Source organism: Trifolium pratense, linkage group LG3 (genome assembly GCF_020283565.1).
Source record: "Trifolium pratense cultivar HEN17-A07 linkage group LG3, ARS_RC_1.1, whole genome shotgun sequence".
Classification (NCBI taxonomy): Eukaryota; Viridiplantae; Streptophyta; class Magnoliopsida; order Fabales; family Fabaceae; genus Trifolium; species Trifolium pratense.
In genome coordinates this window covers 29,687,127-29,704,477 of record NC_060061.1, presented here as the reverse complement: position 1 = coordinate 29,704,477, position 17,351 = coordinate 29,687,127, and the positions used below count along the sequence as shown (strand labels likewise).

The window sequence follows — 17,351 nt, the reverse complement described above, 5'->3', positions numbered from 1 at the left end:
TTGATCTAAAACCGACACCCGATCTTTCAAAGAATCAATACGACTAGACAAGTTTTGAACATGAGTCTTGTGCCACTCTTTCAGAGCCCCTTTTATCAACTTAAACTTTTCCTTAACACATACCATCCCCAGCCATCAACCTGGAACGAATTCCACTTCTCTCTCACAAACACATTGTAACCAGGAACATCTTTCCAACACTTAAGCATCCTAGAAGGACGGGGTCCCCAATCCTCCTCATTCGCAGAGAGAACCAGAGGACAATGATCGGACAACCCCCTCAATTTGGCCACCTGCTTGCAATTGGGCCAAGTCAAACACCACTCCTCCGAGAGAAGAAAGCTATCAAGGCGGCTCATCGAGAGACCATCCCCTTTGAACCAAGTAAACTTACGACCAATAAAGGGTAGATCGACTAAGTTATTTTCATCTAACAAAATGAATTTCAACATTTCAAATTCATCTTCTTCTTCTTTTTTTTTCTTTTCTATAACTGCAAATATATATCTCCTTAAAAAAGATTGCGTTTCATATCTATATGCTTTTAAATCTACTACTAATATATTAAAATCGATTACTTCCAAAGTTACTAATGTATCGTCATTACTTTTAATCATGTTGCAAATTTTATATCCTTCATTGTAATTTCACTAAAAAAAAGTTAAAAAAATATATGAAAAGAATATAAGATAAAACAAAAAAAATGATTTGCTTAAAAATAGAAAAAAAATAGATTATAGATTGAAACAAAACGCCTCTTCAAAAAAAAAAATATTGAAACAAAACAAAACAGAATAATCTATACTAATAAAAATAGCAACAAAACAGATTAATATAATACGATCGACTCAATGATCTATTAAAATAAAAAGAGAATAAAATTTTCAATAAAATATTATAGAAATGATTCAAAAAAAATTATAGAAAAAATAAGATGAATATGCATAAAATTAGGAATATAGAAATAGAAACATAAACAATATTTTTCATAAAAAAAAAAAAAAATAATATACTATTAACCATTAATAATATATAATACTATATTGATAATACAATAAAGTTAATTACTATCAAATTTACTAAATTATTCTAAATATTCCTAATCAAATTTTTAATTTTTTATTAAAAAATATACACGGGACTATTATTTGTGACGGATACATAAAAAATTGGATAATTTATCATTGATAATTATAATCAAATTTATTCATTTAATAAGTTTTACAAAAATTAGCATAATAGTTTCACTTATATTTTAACAATATTATATAACAAATTTTTAAATATTTTATTCTAAATAAATTTTCTATCATAATATAATAACAAACTTAAATATTGAATAAAAGTCAATGACCTGTGCAAATGCATGCACGGGTCTTTAAACTAGTTACCTTTAAAAAAATATTTCTTTTCATATCTATATATACTTTTAAATTACTACATTATAAATTTTAAAAAAAAAATGAAATTTTATTTTCTAGATAATTTTTAAATTAATAGTTAGTTATTGTAATTTTTTAAATGATAGGAAAAAATTTCCTCTCGAGGAATACTCATTTACCTATTAATTTAAATACTTAATGTAAAAATAAATTCAAAGCTCTTTTTGTGTGATCATTTACCTATTAATTTAAACACAACTTTTTTATAAATTTTTTTTTTTTGAGTTTCCATTTTTTTATTTAAAAGAAATTTTAACTAATTTCAATTAAGACCAATCATTCTCCTTTTTCTTTTACCACCAGTTTAATCTGATTCGGGGGTCAGTTCTGGCATCAAGTGGTTCTAGCCCCCTCCTGATCGCAGTTGCGGGGGATCGAACCGTGGTCCTCCCTACCAAATTTAACATCAATTACCATTGAATCAACTAACGATTGACCAATCATTCTCCTTTTAATATACATTTAATATAATAAAACATAGTATAATTTTTTATCATCAATTTTGTGCAAGAGTTATAACTTATTTTTTTTATGCAATATAATTTTTGAGTGGCCCACCCAAATATTTTTTTCAGTTCCGCCACTTTTTGTGATACCCACTTACTCTTATGGAGGTGCTTTATTGTTGTTTGGTTTCAATTGGAGGAGGGAGAATGAACGTTATTTGATAATTATTGTTCTCTCTCTGGTATATCTTATATTTACGTTCATCGATATTTATTCTAGTGTTTGAAACATGCATAAGTACTTGCATTGCATATTCAGTTTGGATGACAAGTTTTTTATACTTTTATTTTTATCTACTAACAAAATTGTCACTTTAGTTTCACTTTGTTTCCTAATTTTAAATATATATGTAGGAAACAAATAAAGGAACAGATGCAGCTTTGTAATTAAACATACTCCAACATTAATAATATCATCCACACTTTACAACAGGAAACATGCAATTGCTTTGAAATCCAAGAGGCAGATCTAAAGCTTAATAGATGGACCAGCATATACACCACTATTCATATAAAGATCACTTGGTTCTGTCTCTGCAAGCCAAGCATATTCATCCTCTTCACCAACACATATAGGTCCATTTCCTGCGGCTGCAGAGCCAATCAAAAAGGGTATTCGAGAAAAAATGTAATTAATACTCCCTCCGGTCTCATATATAAGCAAAGATTCTTTTTTTAAGTTCATTGAATAACTGATGTATCTGATTCATAATATGGACCAAATACATTAGTTATTCAATGAACATGCTGAAAATGGAATTATTGTTACCAGAGGGAGTAGTTAATTAGAGAAAGCTAGCAACATTTCTAAGAAGTTACTTACAGAATGTTGAAAAAGGATAATCGTGATAATAAGTACACTTCCTTCCTTCATATACATTGTAAGGAGGTGCAAGAACGTCCAGCACAGCACAAGGTGTTATTGCTGTGAAACAGTGAAGATTTCCACCATGTTTTGGATATAAAACTGATGTCTCGCACGGTGCATTTAAAACCCTATCAACTGCCAACTTTGCTAGTCTTACTGTAACAAACCAAAATATAAATTCAATTATCAAGTTGATTCAAAATAATGGATGCAAAAGGGTAGGGTGAATAAGCCTGACATGAAAATGTGTTTATAACTAGGAGACATCCCTCATTTTACAATCCGGTTTTATAGGATTGAATTAAACTCAACCCAAATTTTAAGATGGTATCAGAGCTATACATGTTGGATCACCTGTTATCGGGCCCACTTAGGTCACATTCCACATGTCCAGTCTTGGGCGTGCAAAGAGTGTGTTGAGAGTCCCAAATTGGATGTTTTAAAAGTAGGAGACATCCCTTAATTTACAAGCTAGTTGGGTCGAGTTCAGCTCAACCCAAAATTTAAGAATCATCATCTTAGTATCAAAACAAGGCATTGTAAGTTTGCAACAATTGCTATTAGGCGTTTTCTTTTCTTTCTATTTTTTAAATTAATAGACAGAGGGTAACTGAAACAAAATGACACTAGACAAAGGCTTATAAAACAGTATGCATCTCAGCTCATTGATAAACAAAACAAAATTAATAATAGAGAGATTAAATGTTACAAAATGGAAAATGTATATTAATGTGCTGATTTCATGTTAGTGAAATATGTTAAGATAGTGGAAATTATCCAGTCTAAGTGAAGAGTTACATGAGTAAATTGTCATTGTTGTTAGTGGGCTGATTCAAAGAGGAGTCTCTCTATCCATTTTCCCAACGATTATGAGAGCAAAAACATCAAAGGAAGCATGGAATATTCTACAAGAGTTTGAAGGAGACTTAAAGGTGAGAACTGTGAAACTTCAATCTCTTAAGAGAGGCTATGAAAATGAAAGAATGAAGGAGAATGAGAGTTTGAATGAATACTTTAATAGACTCTCTGAATTGGTGAATCAAACGAAGTCACATGGAGATACAATAGATGATCGCAGAATTGTTGATAAAATTCTGATCAGTTTGACAGAAAAATTTGATCCTATGGTGGTTGAACCGGCTTGTAAGGTGAAGATTGCTACTTGCTTATAAACACTTGTCAAAGCCATCTCACAACCGATGTGGGACTTCTTAACACACCCCTCACGCCCAGCACTATTGGGTTTGGTGTGTGGATATAAACGGTGGGTGGCCCGATAACAGAAACCTGATAACAGGTGGCCCAACGGATCGGGGAGAGACTCTGATATCATCTTAGAATTGGGTATTGGGCCTAACTCATCCTTACAAAACCAGCTTGTAAGGTGAGGATTGCCTCTAATTTATAAACACTTAGTAGGCCATCTCTCAATCGATGTGGGACTTCTTAACACACCCCATCACGCCCAGCACTATTGGGCTTGGTGCGTGGATATAAACGGTGGGTGGCCCGATAACGGAAACCTGATAACAGGTGGCCCAACGGATCGGGGAAAGGCTCTGATACCATGTCAGATAACCGATTATCCCAAAAGCTTAAGCTGTTAGGATAGAATCAAATCAATGGTTTTATATTATTTCTAACAAATCTAAACTCAACATTCAGCCTAGCAATGGTGGTGAAAATAAGCCCCCAACACAAAATAGAGGCGAGTCTTCTAGAGGTGGCAGATTTGGAAGAGGCAGAGGTAGAGGAAGAAACTCACGAGGAAGAGGAAAGAGGCGCAAATGGTGGAAGATGGCTTGAAGGAGCATCAAATAAACGGTGCAAAATTTGTAAGAGTAACACTCATGAAGAGAAGGATTGCTGGAACAAGGGCAAACGACAATGTCACAATTGCAAGAGATTCGGGCACATTCAAGAAGATTGTCGTTTTGGCAATCAACAACATGCTTCATTTGCAGGAGAAAATGATGAAGGTAAGTTGTTCTCTGCTTGTCAAAAAGCATTTCAAGAAGATAAAAATGTGTGGTATTTGGATAGCGGTTGTAGCAATCATATGACCGGAAAGAAAGAAGCTTTTATCAACATTGATTCTTCATTTGGCTTAAAAGTTAAATTGGGCAATGGAGAACATGTTGAAGTAAAAGGCATAGGCAACATTGGAGTTACATCAAAGCAAGGAAGCAAAATCATTCATGACACTCTCTATTATGTACCAGAGTTAGATGAGAACTTGCTAAGCATTGGACAGCTTTTAGAATCATGAGTGCAGAATTTTTTATAGTTATAACCATCACTACTCATGCTATATATATACATGTGTATGAGTTGCAACTGATATAAGAGAAATACAAGAATATTCAGCCCCAAAAATACTTTCTTACTCTAAATTATGCAGTAATTTAGTTTATCATATACTATCCTTATCATTGAGTGTGTTAGTGTCATATACCACCTCTAGAATACCACCAACAGTAAGTAATTGGGTTAAATATCACAATTTGATAACAAGAACAATATCAACTTTCGAGAAGATAAAATGCAAACAAAATACGAAAAAAAGTTAACTTACAAGTAAATACGATATACAAGTCATACCTGGAGCATGTCCTCCTGGTCCCTTGCTTTCTACAATGCATGGAGGTTCGACCCAGTCATAAGCTTTTACATGTAAAGAGCCATAGAGAAGTTTGCTAAATACAGTCATTCCAGGATGGTCGTGGAGTGGAATAGTTGAAGAAGTTGGAAAACAAAATATACCAATCTGCACCAATTGACATACATTATCTGTAAATCTCATTTCAAACAGTTTTAAATGTCATGAAACTCACTATAGTTGATGTAAAAACATACCGAATAACAAGATTGCAATGAACAGTTTGGCTATATTTGACTATCATATTGCTGATGAAGAGAAGGTAACTTGAACAAATTATTAGATGCTTAAAGTATGACTATACATTACTAAGCTGAGGACCAAAACAAGCCCAGATGTTCATAATAAGAGATAGTCTTACCTAGGCATAAATATTTGGGCACAAGATTTAGGCACACACACAAAAATCAAAAAAATTAAAAAATAAAATAAAATAGTCACATCAATTAGTATTACTTTAATCAGTTTCTATTGAATTTTTTAGCTTGATGTGAGTGTGCCTAAGAAATACTTATTTGGGGTTGTGCCCATATAAGTATTTCTCTCATAATAATATTGCTTGTAAAGGGCTAAAATTAATGGCGTCTTAACTCTTTCAGGTCAATTATTCAATATACAAACTGAACCAAGATTGGACTGAATTCCGATTATAAAGACTAGCAAATTATACTGTGATTCATATTTAGCCATGAAAAAAATCCCAAGACTGGAAACATATCATGTTCTTACAATTTATAAGCCGTGAACTTTTACACGCAACACTTTGCTCATATGAGTAATTAATTATCTTATTGATGTGGATGCAAAAGTGCTAACTAACTGCTAGACTCACCGAAAAACTCTCTGATTCATGAATGCCCACGCATGTTATTGGCTTAGCCCATCGAGCTACTCTATTCAGTTGGTTAACACCAAAAAACCCAAGCCCTCGATCATCATCTGCAGCTTCCTCTTTAAGCCCAACATCAGCAGGTTTAATTGTGTCTGCTAAGTCGTGAATCATAAAAACTAATAGATCAATATTTCGTTACTCAAAATAGTGCAACCTATTGTGCATTTCAAAGTTCAAGGATATATGAAACGAGGTCTGTAATTTCATAGGGAATGGTTGTGATAGATTATTTATAAAATAACTAAAAACCGAATAAATGCTTATTACTTTGCACAAATAAAACAATGCCAGTGCTCACTTTGCTAAACAACTTAAATTAGATAACTACTAATATCATATTCTTTGATTATTGAATAATTGTGAAAAATGGACACATGAGCTTATGGAGGATTAACTGCCTAACTACTCATTAACAACCACTAACAAAATCATAAGGGAGTTGTAACTAATTCCTAAGAAAGTGTTAACTAACTCATACTAAATACCCTAAATAATCAAAAGCGAAAGCTAATTTGTTGTTCTACAATTCATCATGGCATCCCCAATAAAGTATAAAATCATCTTTTTTTTCAAACAGTATAAAATTACCTAGACTCATCACAATTAACAACTACTCCGTATTACAAGTTCAACTATGCAGCTTATTGAAGCACGTGCTCACACTTAGTTTAAAACCAAACAAGTCTTTTATTACATTGTACTCCCTTCGGTCTTATATATAAGCATCAAGTCATTTTTTAGGTTCATTGAATACCTGATATATATGGTTTCAATTATGTAATGAACCAAAAAAGTGAATAGTTGCTTATATATGAGACCGGATGGAGTATCATAAAAGCTATCCCAAGAATCAAAACACAAAACCCACATGGGTTGGCTCCTCTCAAGGTTGTTGGGTCATCACGAGGGGGCGGCCAAGGGGGATCATCCATATTGGGTTTAAGAACAACTCTACAAGTGTGTTGGACACCACACTATAACTCAAAACCTTAAGGTGTTAGGTTTATGCGTCTTCTCACACTTGCCACAACAAAGGTCCCATGTTCAAAACCTCTCACCGTCATTTTTTGTGTTGGGCCAGTCCACGGAGAGAAAAACTCCCGCAACCGTAAAACACAATACCCATAAACATAACCCCAACTTCTCTAATTGAACACTTTTTAGATTTTAAAAAAGTTGCAAACTATTTTTTTTTTTTTAAACGGATAAAGTCGGTATTTTCTCCCTCACTAGAACTTGAATCCTAGTCCTTTTACACCTTAACTCTTTCAACCATTAGCTCAAACCAATTGAGCAATCCAGTCCTCAAAAAAGTTGCAAACTTGAATTGAATATTGAGCAAAATACAAGAAACATACCTAGTATTGAAGAAAGTTTGTGCAAATCCTGAGAGGAAGGAGGAGGGGGTATTCCAGAGGGAGAGAAAACGTTATTACAGTGGTCATATAAATCTTGAACCTTGGAGTTTTGGTTCCTCATACTAAAGTATCTCCCAAATGAAGCGAAAACCATGTCCTTGTTCTGTACAAGTAACTTTGTCTTATTAGATAATAAATGTTGAAATTTTGGAAATGAACCGAAAACCATGTCCTTTTCTTTACTGTGGGTCGGTGCTGATCCACCACCGATAACAATTTTGCAAACTTACCCGTTTATCAGCACATATATAGTTTTTCTTTCTTATCCCTCAAAAGATTTTGAAATAAACAAAATTTAGGTCAAATTGATTGAGTTAAACACTTAAACTAGCTGGACACCCGTGCGTCCGCATGGGAGTCGCGGCGTTGCCGCTCCTCACTTGCTAACATGAAATAATAATTTACTGGAAAGTAATTCAAAAGATAAAAAAATAAATAAGAAAGGATATAATTTTTGGTAAAAAAAATAGAAAAAGAACGATGGTAAAACCATCACAAAAAAACCTCAGATATCCGTATTAGTATAATATGAATTTTGTTCAAAAAAAATATATAAATATAGATAATGGAGAAATCATGAAAAAATTGGCTACCTTATTAATATATTAGTAAAAACATCTTCTTGTAAAAATAACCAAAAACTTATGTCTGTGTATTCAATATATGAGTATAAATATAGTCCCGTAAAAATTATTAGAAAATAGGCAACCTTATTAATATGTTAGTGAAAATATAGGTCTCACAAAAATCATCAAAATAATTAGGTCACCGTATTAAATATTAAATATGAGTATAACCCGTAAAATTGTAAAAAAAAATAGACAACATAAAAAATAACTTTCCATGTTAATATAAGAGTATAAATATAAGTTCCGCATATATTATAAAAGAACATGCAACCTTATTAATATGAGTAAAAAACATAGGTCCCACAAACATTACACAAAACATTAGGTCATTGTATTAACATATGAGTATAAATATAGATCTCACAAAAAATAGTAAAAAATTGGAAACTTTATTAATAAGAGTAAAAGCATATAGCCCTGTAGAAATCAGACAAAAGATTATATTCTTATGTTAATATATGAGTATAAATATATGTCATGTAGAAATTATGAAAGAATTGACAACCTTATTAATATATTAATAAAAAACATAGGTCTCGTAAAAATCAACAAAATAATTAGGTCCCTGTATTAATATATGATCTATTATAACCCGTAAAATTATAAAAAATTAATTTTTTTTATTAAATTATGATTAAAAATATAAATCTTGTAGAGATTAAAAACAAAAAAGGTTCTGGTATTAATATATGAGTATAAATATACGTGCTACATAAATTATTAAAGAACGGAAAACCTTATTAATGAGAAGAAAAATATAGGTCCCTCAGAATTCACACAAAAGATGATGTAATCGTATTAATATATGAGTATAACTCATAAAATTAATAAAAATATATACAACTTTATTAATATATGAGTAAAAATATAAGGCCCGTAGATATAACCAAAAAAATTATGTTCCCATATTAATATGAATATAACCTGTAAATTATTAAAAAAAATAGACAACATAATATATTAGTAAAACACAAGTTCCGTGAGACTAAATATAAATTCTGCATAATGTATTGGTCAATCTATTTCAAAAGAATGACCAATGTATTGATGACAAGTGAATTTTTTGTTCCGGTAAAATAAAAGGTAATTTATTTCTCAAAAAAATAATTTGTCCTTATATCAACAACAAAATATCTTCCAAAACAAAACTTCTAAAAAAATGTCATTTATTTTTTAACTTTGTATTTAATTCTTTTTTTTTAAACTAAAAGTATCATCCGCACAACCCTGCAGAGACTAATCCCCTCGAGATGACTAAGAATTCTTATTATTTTAGTCTCAACATTTTTTCGGGAGTTTTTCAATTATATTAGTAAAACACAAGTTCTGTGAGACTAAATATAAATTCTGCATAATGTATTGGTCAATCTATTTCAAAAGAATGACCAATATATTGATGACAAGTGAATTTTTTGTTCCGGTAAAATAAAAGGTAATTTATTTCTCAAAAAATTAATTTGTCCTTATATCAACAACAAAATATCTTCCAAAAAAAACTTCTAAAAAAATGTCATTTATTTTTTAACTTTGTATTTAATTTTATTTTTTTTAAACTAAAAGTATCATCCGCACAACCTTGCAGAGACCAATCCCCTCGAGATGCTAAGAATTCTTATTGTTTTAGTCTCAATATTTTTTCGGGAGTTTTTCAAATTTTCTCCCACCATATTCTGATATTAAATTAATTAAATATAGGACAAAACTTAGAAACGGTTCCATTTTTCTCCCACCATATTCTCATATTAAATTAATTAAATATAGGACAAAACTTAGAAACAGTTCCATAGGTACTGTTGATATTGTTCACCAATTAAAATGCGACACCTGAATTAATTTATTCGTCATTAATAATTTATTAAACTCCGTCAGTTCACCATTATCTAAAAATCTAAAAGTGAAACTGGGTTTTTAATTTTCACAGTTGTTATCAACATTGATTGTATCATTGAAAGTGAAATCAACAATAACAACAGTATAAAAATGCCAAGGGTAAATAGTGTTATACCCCCTGCAAAATAACAGAGTTTTGCGTTACCCCCCTGCAAAATATTTTTTTGAGATTACCCCCCTGCAATGTCAAGATTCTTTGCGTTACCCCCCTGGCTCAACAAGTGGGCATATGACATGGAAGAATCTTGACGTGGCATGACACGTGGAAATTAATTTATTTTTTATTTATTTTTAATTGCCAACTCATTAATTAATGTGGGTTTTCTATATATATAATTCCTAAATAGTTATCCTAATGTTTATCTAAACCCTAATTCACTTAAACCAATCAAATGTTTTCATTTAGCCATGTCATCCAATACATCCAATTAAATCACTCTATCATGCCACATCACTTCCTATTTCTCTCTAAAACTCAATTTAGTAGTTAATTTAATTCTTGCTCCTCTTCCAATGTCCACCAATCAATATGTATCCGTTTCATTTTCCTTTTCATATGCAACATTTACTTTGAAGAAATTATATGCCTAATAATATATTCACCATTTATATGCATTATCTTTTCATATGCTCTTTTCAAGTTTTTTTTCCTTAAATGTGCATATCCCTTACCCCCTATATATATATATATTACCTTCATTTATGCAACTTTATGCTTCTCTCCATTTCCAAATTATGTGATTATTTGTTACCATTGTTTTGTAATATTTCCTTTTTGCAAATGGGTGACCATCATTCTTCTTCTTCTTAATTTTTGTTTTAATCTCTTTCTTTTAGTGGTTTTGGTATTTTTGTGATGATTACATCCAAATTTTTTTTCAAAACTAAATACTTCGCATTAATCTGTGTCATTTCTTTGTTCATATGATTCATCCTCTTTTACGAATTTGCGGGTCTTTTGTGTGGAGTAATTCAAATTAGCATTCTGTTGTACCCTAAATTTTGACTACGATGTTTCTCGTCTTTTTTTTTTTTTTCTGTCGTCTTTTTTTAATCAGTCGCGACGTTCTGACGAAATTTCGGCAGAGAGGTATTTTAAAATACCTCATTTGTTTGTTCAAGTACTTTTTTTTATTATTTATTTTATTATTTATTCTTTTTTTATTATTATTAATGTTATTATCTTTTTTTTATTATTATTAATGTTATTATTATTTTTATTATTTATTAATATTATTATTATTATTTATCTTTATTTTATTTTTTATTTTTTTTTTTAAAAAAAAAGGGGCCTTTCTCTTCCTTTTCTCTTTTACGTGTTTTTTTTCCCTTTTTTTTATTTGTTTCCTTTTTATTTTTATTCATTTGTTTTATTAAAAAAAAAAATAAAAAAAAAGTCAAAGTGTCCAAAGCAGCAAGGTCAGGGACGCATCTTCCTTTCTTCTCTTTCTTTTGCTCCAGCACAACAGAACAAGAGGAACAAGTTAAAACCTGCAACCTGCATCAACACCTCATGTCACAATCTCTCTAACTCTCAATTTTGTCTTTCCATCAGCAACAAACCCTAATTTTTGGGTATATATAACAGCACAACAGGAACCAGCAAAAAACACAGAGAAAAAATTCAGAAAGAGAACCACAGCCGCAAAACCAAAAACAACCACAAAAACTCTAAAATTTTCAATCACATCCTCAAACCTGCAAAAAGAAAAGAAAATAGCAACACAGCAACATCAGCGTTGCACTTCCTCTTCCTCTTCCACCACCAACTTTTTTTCAAATCATCAAGACTAGACGAAAACAAGAACGCAGGAACAGAAAGAAGAAGAAGGAGAAAGACTTCGGAAACTGCCTTCTCCGATCTACTTGTGGGTGAGGTTTCTGAACTTTTCATGTTTATATTCGTGTTCTAGGGGGTAGAATAAGGGGGGGTTTAGTTTAAGATTTTTCTTTTTTTGGGTGGTTTTAGGGTTCCGGCACGGCGGCGCCGCCGTCTGGCCTGACGGCCGCCACGCCGGCAATGGGCTGGGACGAAACCCTAGCAGAGCTAGGGAAGGGTTGAAGAAGAAAAGAAAAACTGAGGAAAAATAATGTTTTCTGTCTCAGTTTGCTATTTATAGCAGTTTTTTTGTTTTAAAAAAAACCTGTTTTAAGTTAGTTTAAAGTATTAAGTTGGTGAGATGTTTAACACAACAGCTCCCACAGCCCAGTTGGCTGGAGCGCGCGCCCTAGAAAGCAGAGGGGACGGGTTCGAACCTTCCCCCCCCTGTTGTTTTCTCCTTTGTTTTTTTTCTTTTCCGTTTTTTTGTTTTTTTGTTTGATTTGCTGATTGGGGTGTTGGGCCTTAAGCCCAGAACCTTTTTCCTGCTATCCGCACCCCCTGTGCAGCCCAGATCTGCTATTTGCACCCCCTGACCTAAAAAATGTGTTTTTTTTCATCCCTTTTTTAGTGTTTTATCTTTCGTATTTTTTTATTTCTTTTAGTATAAAAAGGTGGAAATATGTTAGATTGTTTTTTAGGGTTTAGTATGTTAGAATAGTTTATCTCTTTTGTTAAGTTATTGGTGTGAAATATGATTGTTGTCTTTTTTTTAAATAAAAAAATAGAATGAAAAAAGGATCGGTTTGTCATGTGGCTCTCCGGTTCTCTGGTTATTCGTATTCTTGGTGATTACCTCGAAATGTGGATAACCGGCGTTCTTTTAATTATTTCTTTTCAAAAAGTAATAAAAACCATAAAATGAACGCAACGCACAAAACTGAGTCTTTTTTGTGAAAAATGTTTAACTGAGTCTTATGTGTTTAAAAAATGTATTAGAGTGTTTCATGTGTTTAAGAAATGTTTTAAGGAGTCTTATGTGTTTAAGAGGTTTTTTCCATGTGTTTAAAAAAGAGTCTCATGTATTTAAAAAAGTATTTTGTGTAGTTAAGAGTATATTATGTGTTTAAAAAGAGAAAGTGTTTGTGTAAAAGAGTCCTTTTGTGAATTAAAATCAACCAACAAACACTTATTTTCTACCCGAGAACTGCGTGTAGCTTTGAATTTCCCATTGCAGCTGGGAATACGTAGGAGCGGGATGGTGTATCTCGTCAAGCACATTAATAAAAAACCCCTTTTCGTGTCAAAAAAATGTTAAGAGTCTTTAGTGTCTTTTAATGTCTTTTCTTTGTTTAAATAGTATAGCACGAATAATAAAACATCATTACACAAGCGCGAGAACTAATTTTAATCCTAGATCTAAAGAGAAGGTTCCCGTTGAGTACAACGGATGCGAGGGGTACTAATACCTTCCCTTCGCATAACCGACTCCCGAACCCGGAATTTTGGTTGCGATGACCACCCTTTCCACTTAAAGGTTTTATCGATATTTTCCTTTTCCGCGTGGCCGCGTGGAATAAATAAAGTTCGGTGGCGACTTTACTGTTTTAGCGAGCGTTTATCGCTTCGCGCAGTTTTTGTATTAGCTAGTTGAGTAGATTAACAGTTCATCCTTAGAATTAGCCTTAATTTTTAGCGAGGGCGCTACACATTCCTATGGAAATTCCAAACCAACATAAATCTATTATCTATGTATCATTTAAATGTGTCATTTTCATTTTTTTGTCAATTAACTGATCTTCTATACTAACTTCCAAATAATCCAAGGTGTGATTCAGATTACTGGTCCTATTGTTGTTCCGTTAGTCGATGATTTAATTCAAACACAAAGAATGACTATTGAGAAGTTGTTCGAATCCCCTATTTATAGATTTATAAAACTAGATGCTCTAATTAATTATAAATTTGATATTTTTATTTGTGGACTAATTAAGCGAAAACACTTCAACCATGCTATGATTGGAGTTTGAATCTCGGATTCTCTATTTTATTATTTTGAAAATATTTATTGTTTCAATTTCTCCGATTATAATATAAAACAACGCATCACACCCGTGCATCGCACGGGTAAGGGTCTAGTTAATTAAAAAAATAAAAAAAAACTTAAAAGTTGTTATATTTTTATGAACTTACTTAAAAGAAAGTTTTTTTTTTGACTAAAAGTTGTTATTATATATATATAAAAAAAATTCTTATATATATAATAACTAATAATAGAGTAACAAAAAAAAAACGAAGATGAAAAAAAAACTAATAATAATAATAGTAACCAAAAAACTAATAATAATAATAATAATAACTAATAATAATAGAGTAACAAAAAAAAAACTGCAATCACATAGTAACGCAAGAACAATCGCTTTGCCCTAACCCCCAAATTGAAATTGAAAACGAAGAACAATCGCTGCATATGAACGGAACGAAAAAAAAAGTTTCTTTAAATAAAAAAATTTCTTTAAAAAAAAAAGTTTCTTTAAAAAAAAAAAAGATTTCTTTAAAAAAAAGTTACCGTAAATAAAAAATTTCTTTAATAAAAAAAGTTTTTTAAATTTTTTTTAATTAAAAAATAAATAATTACTGAGTTGGCAATTAAAAATAAATAAAAAATTAATTAATTTCCACGTGTCATGCCACGTCAAGATTCGTCCATGTCATATGCCCACTTGTTGAGCCAGGGGGGTAACGCAAGGAATCTTGACATTGCAGGGGGGTAATCTCAAAAAAATATTTTGCAGGGGGGTAACGCAAAACTCGCCTATTTTGCAGGGGGGTATGACACTATTTACCCAAATGCCAATAACCCCCAACCATGGAGAGGCTTTGATGAAAGGCCAACAAAGTTAAAAAATCGTTTGAGTCCTCCCATTGTTAAGCCATAAGTTGGGAAGGTGGAAAAGGAACGGATGAATTGAAGGAAAGAGTAGTGGTGATCTCCATCGCTTTACTCTTCTCTTCCACTTGCTCGACGAAATTCGAATTGACAACGTGAATTTTATTAAAATTGAAATTAGTGATATGGAATAAATTAATCCATGTGTCATGTTTCAATTGGTCACGGTAAAAACCATTTCTATGGTTGTACAAAAAAAAATAGTTTCTGTGGAACTGTTTATAAGTTTTGTTCTTAAATATATTTAATTGAATTAAAAATTAACTTAATTGAATATTGGCTTGAAGTCCATAAATGAATTTGATATTAAAAAAAAATTCAAAAATATATGTGTAGACAAATATAAAATAAACGGACAAATATAACATTAATATTTTATTCTTTTTAAGTAATTAGTATTGCTGGCTTATTGATGAAAACTTTTCATATAAAACTTTTCAAAAAATAAAAAAACGGAAACATAAAATAAAAGGACAACTATTTTTGTTTTAAGTAAGATTAAAAAAAATATGTGTAGACAAATATAGCATTAATATTTTATTTTTTTACGTAATTAAAAAAATGGATTTGTAGATAAAAAGAAAAAAAAATGTGGGAGAAGAGGTAATTTAGATTAAAAAATAAATAAAAATAAAGTGATGTAATTTAATTTGGGTTACATACAAAAAATTGGATTTGTAGGTAAAAAGAAAAAAAAGTGTAATCTACCTATATTAACAAAAACGTGGCAAGATGGTCGATGCCTATTTAATAAATATCTATAGGATATATCGATGCCCAGTTAATAATTGATTTTTATTTACTAAAAAATTGAATTTGTATAAAGTGAGGTATTTGAATTTGGGTTACATACAAAAAATTGAATTTTTAGATAAAAAGAAAAAAAGCGTGAAAGAAGTAACAAATAAAGTGGAGTTTTGTGGTTATAATTGGCCATTTAACTCATACTATTGATTATATGTTGGTTCCAAAAATATAACAAATTAATTTATATAGCTTAGTGGTAAATGTAATAAGAAGTGTAACTAAAAGGTTAAGGGTTCGAATCCTACTGAAATTTTTTTTTAGCAGTTTTCTACTAACGTTTTTTTATAAAGACAAAAATTAACCCTGAATTGATTATGTATCAAAAAATGAATAAAGGACAAATTGGGAATTTCATTAGTATCTTCTTTTCTTATATAGTAGATGGTTCCAAAAATATAACAAATTAATTCATATGGCTTAGTGGTAAATGTAATAAGAAGTGTAAGTAAAAGGTTAATGGTTCGAATCCTACTGAGAAATTTTTTTAGCATTTTTCTACTAACTTTTTTTGATAAAGACAAAAATTAACCCTGAATTGATTATGTGTCAAAAAATGAAAAATGGGCAAATTGGGAATTTCATTAGTATCTTCTTTTCTTATATAGTAGATGGTTCCAAAAATATAACAAATTAATTCATATGGCTTAGTGGTAAATGTAATAAGAAGTGTAATTAAAAGGTTAATGGTTCGAATCCTACAGAGAAATTTTTTAGCATTTTTCTACTAACTTTTTTTGATAAAGACAAAAATTAACCCTGAATTGATTATGTGTCAAAAAATGAAAAAGGGGCAAATTGGGAATTTCATTAGTATCTTCTTTTCTTATATAGTAGATGGTTCCAAAAATATAACAAATTAATTCATATGACTTAGTGGTAAATGTAATAAGAAGTGTAATTAAAAGGTTAATTGTTCGAATCCTACTAAGAAATTTTTTAACATTTTTCTACTAACTTTTTTTGATAAAGACAAAAATTAACCCTGAATTGATTATGTGTCAAAAAATGAAAAAGGGGCAAATTGGGAATTTCATTAGTATCTTCTTTTCTTATATAGTAGATCCAAAAATATAACAAATTAATTCATATGGCTTAGTGGTAAATGTAATAAGAAGTGTAATTAAAAGGTTAATGGTTCGAATCCTACTAAGAAATTTTTTAACATTTTTCTACTAATTTTTTTTGATAAAGACAAAAATTAACCCTGAATTGATTATGTGTCAAAAAATGAAAAAGGGGCAAATTGGAAAATTGTGATTTAAACTCGACTATATTGGCGAGCAACTACTTTGTTATAAGCTTCTGTCAACAAAACAAAAAAAAAAACTACTTTGTTATAAGCTATTGTTCATATTTATTTTATAAAAAAAAAAAGAAAAGTTAAAATCAAATTTTTATGGAGTTTATAAAAAGGAGAAAATTTAGGCCAAGTACCATACCTTTTTGGGAAATTCTATGGTATACATTTGAT

At 30.7% G+C, this 17,351-nt stretch overlaps 1 protein-coding gene and 1 long non-coding RNA gene across 2 annotated transcripts; both read right to left on the bottom strand.

Annotated features, from left to right (window-relative positions):
• Nucleotides 1-2,310: 2,310 nt before the first annotated feature.
• Nucleotides 2,311-8,032, bottom strand: LOC123917697 (plant cysteine oxidase 3). The gene is made up of 5 exons (XM_045969490.1): nt 7,726-8,032; nt 6,308-6,459; nt 5,418-5,583; nt 2,772-2,972; nt 2,311-2,539 (listed from the first exon to the last, which is right to left on the bottom strand). Exons 1-5 carry the CDS (start codon nt 7,952-7,954, stop codon nt 2,418-2,420), a joined length of 870 nt encoding a protein of 289 aa, XP_045825446.1. The 5' UTR covers nt 7,955-8,032; the 3' UTR covers nt 2,311-2,417.
• A 3,705-nt stretch (nt 8,033-11,737) lies between these two features.
• LOC123916143 lies at nt 11,738-12,440 on the bottom strand. The gene is made up of 2 exons (XR_006812065.1): nt 12,003-12,440; nt 11,738-11,802 (listed from the first exon to the last, which is right to left on the bottom strand). It is a non-coding gene; the product is annotated as an uncharacterized LOC123916143 (long non-coding RNA).
• Nucleotides 12,441-17,351: the final 4,911 nt, after the last annotated feature.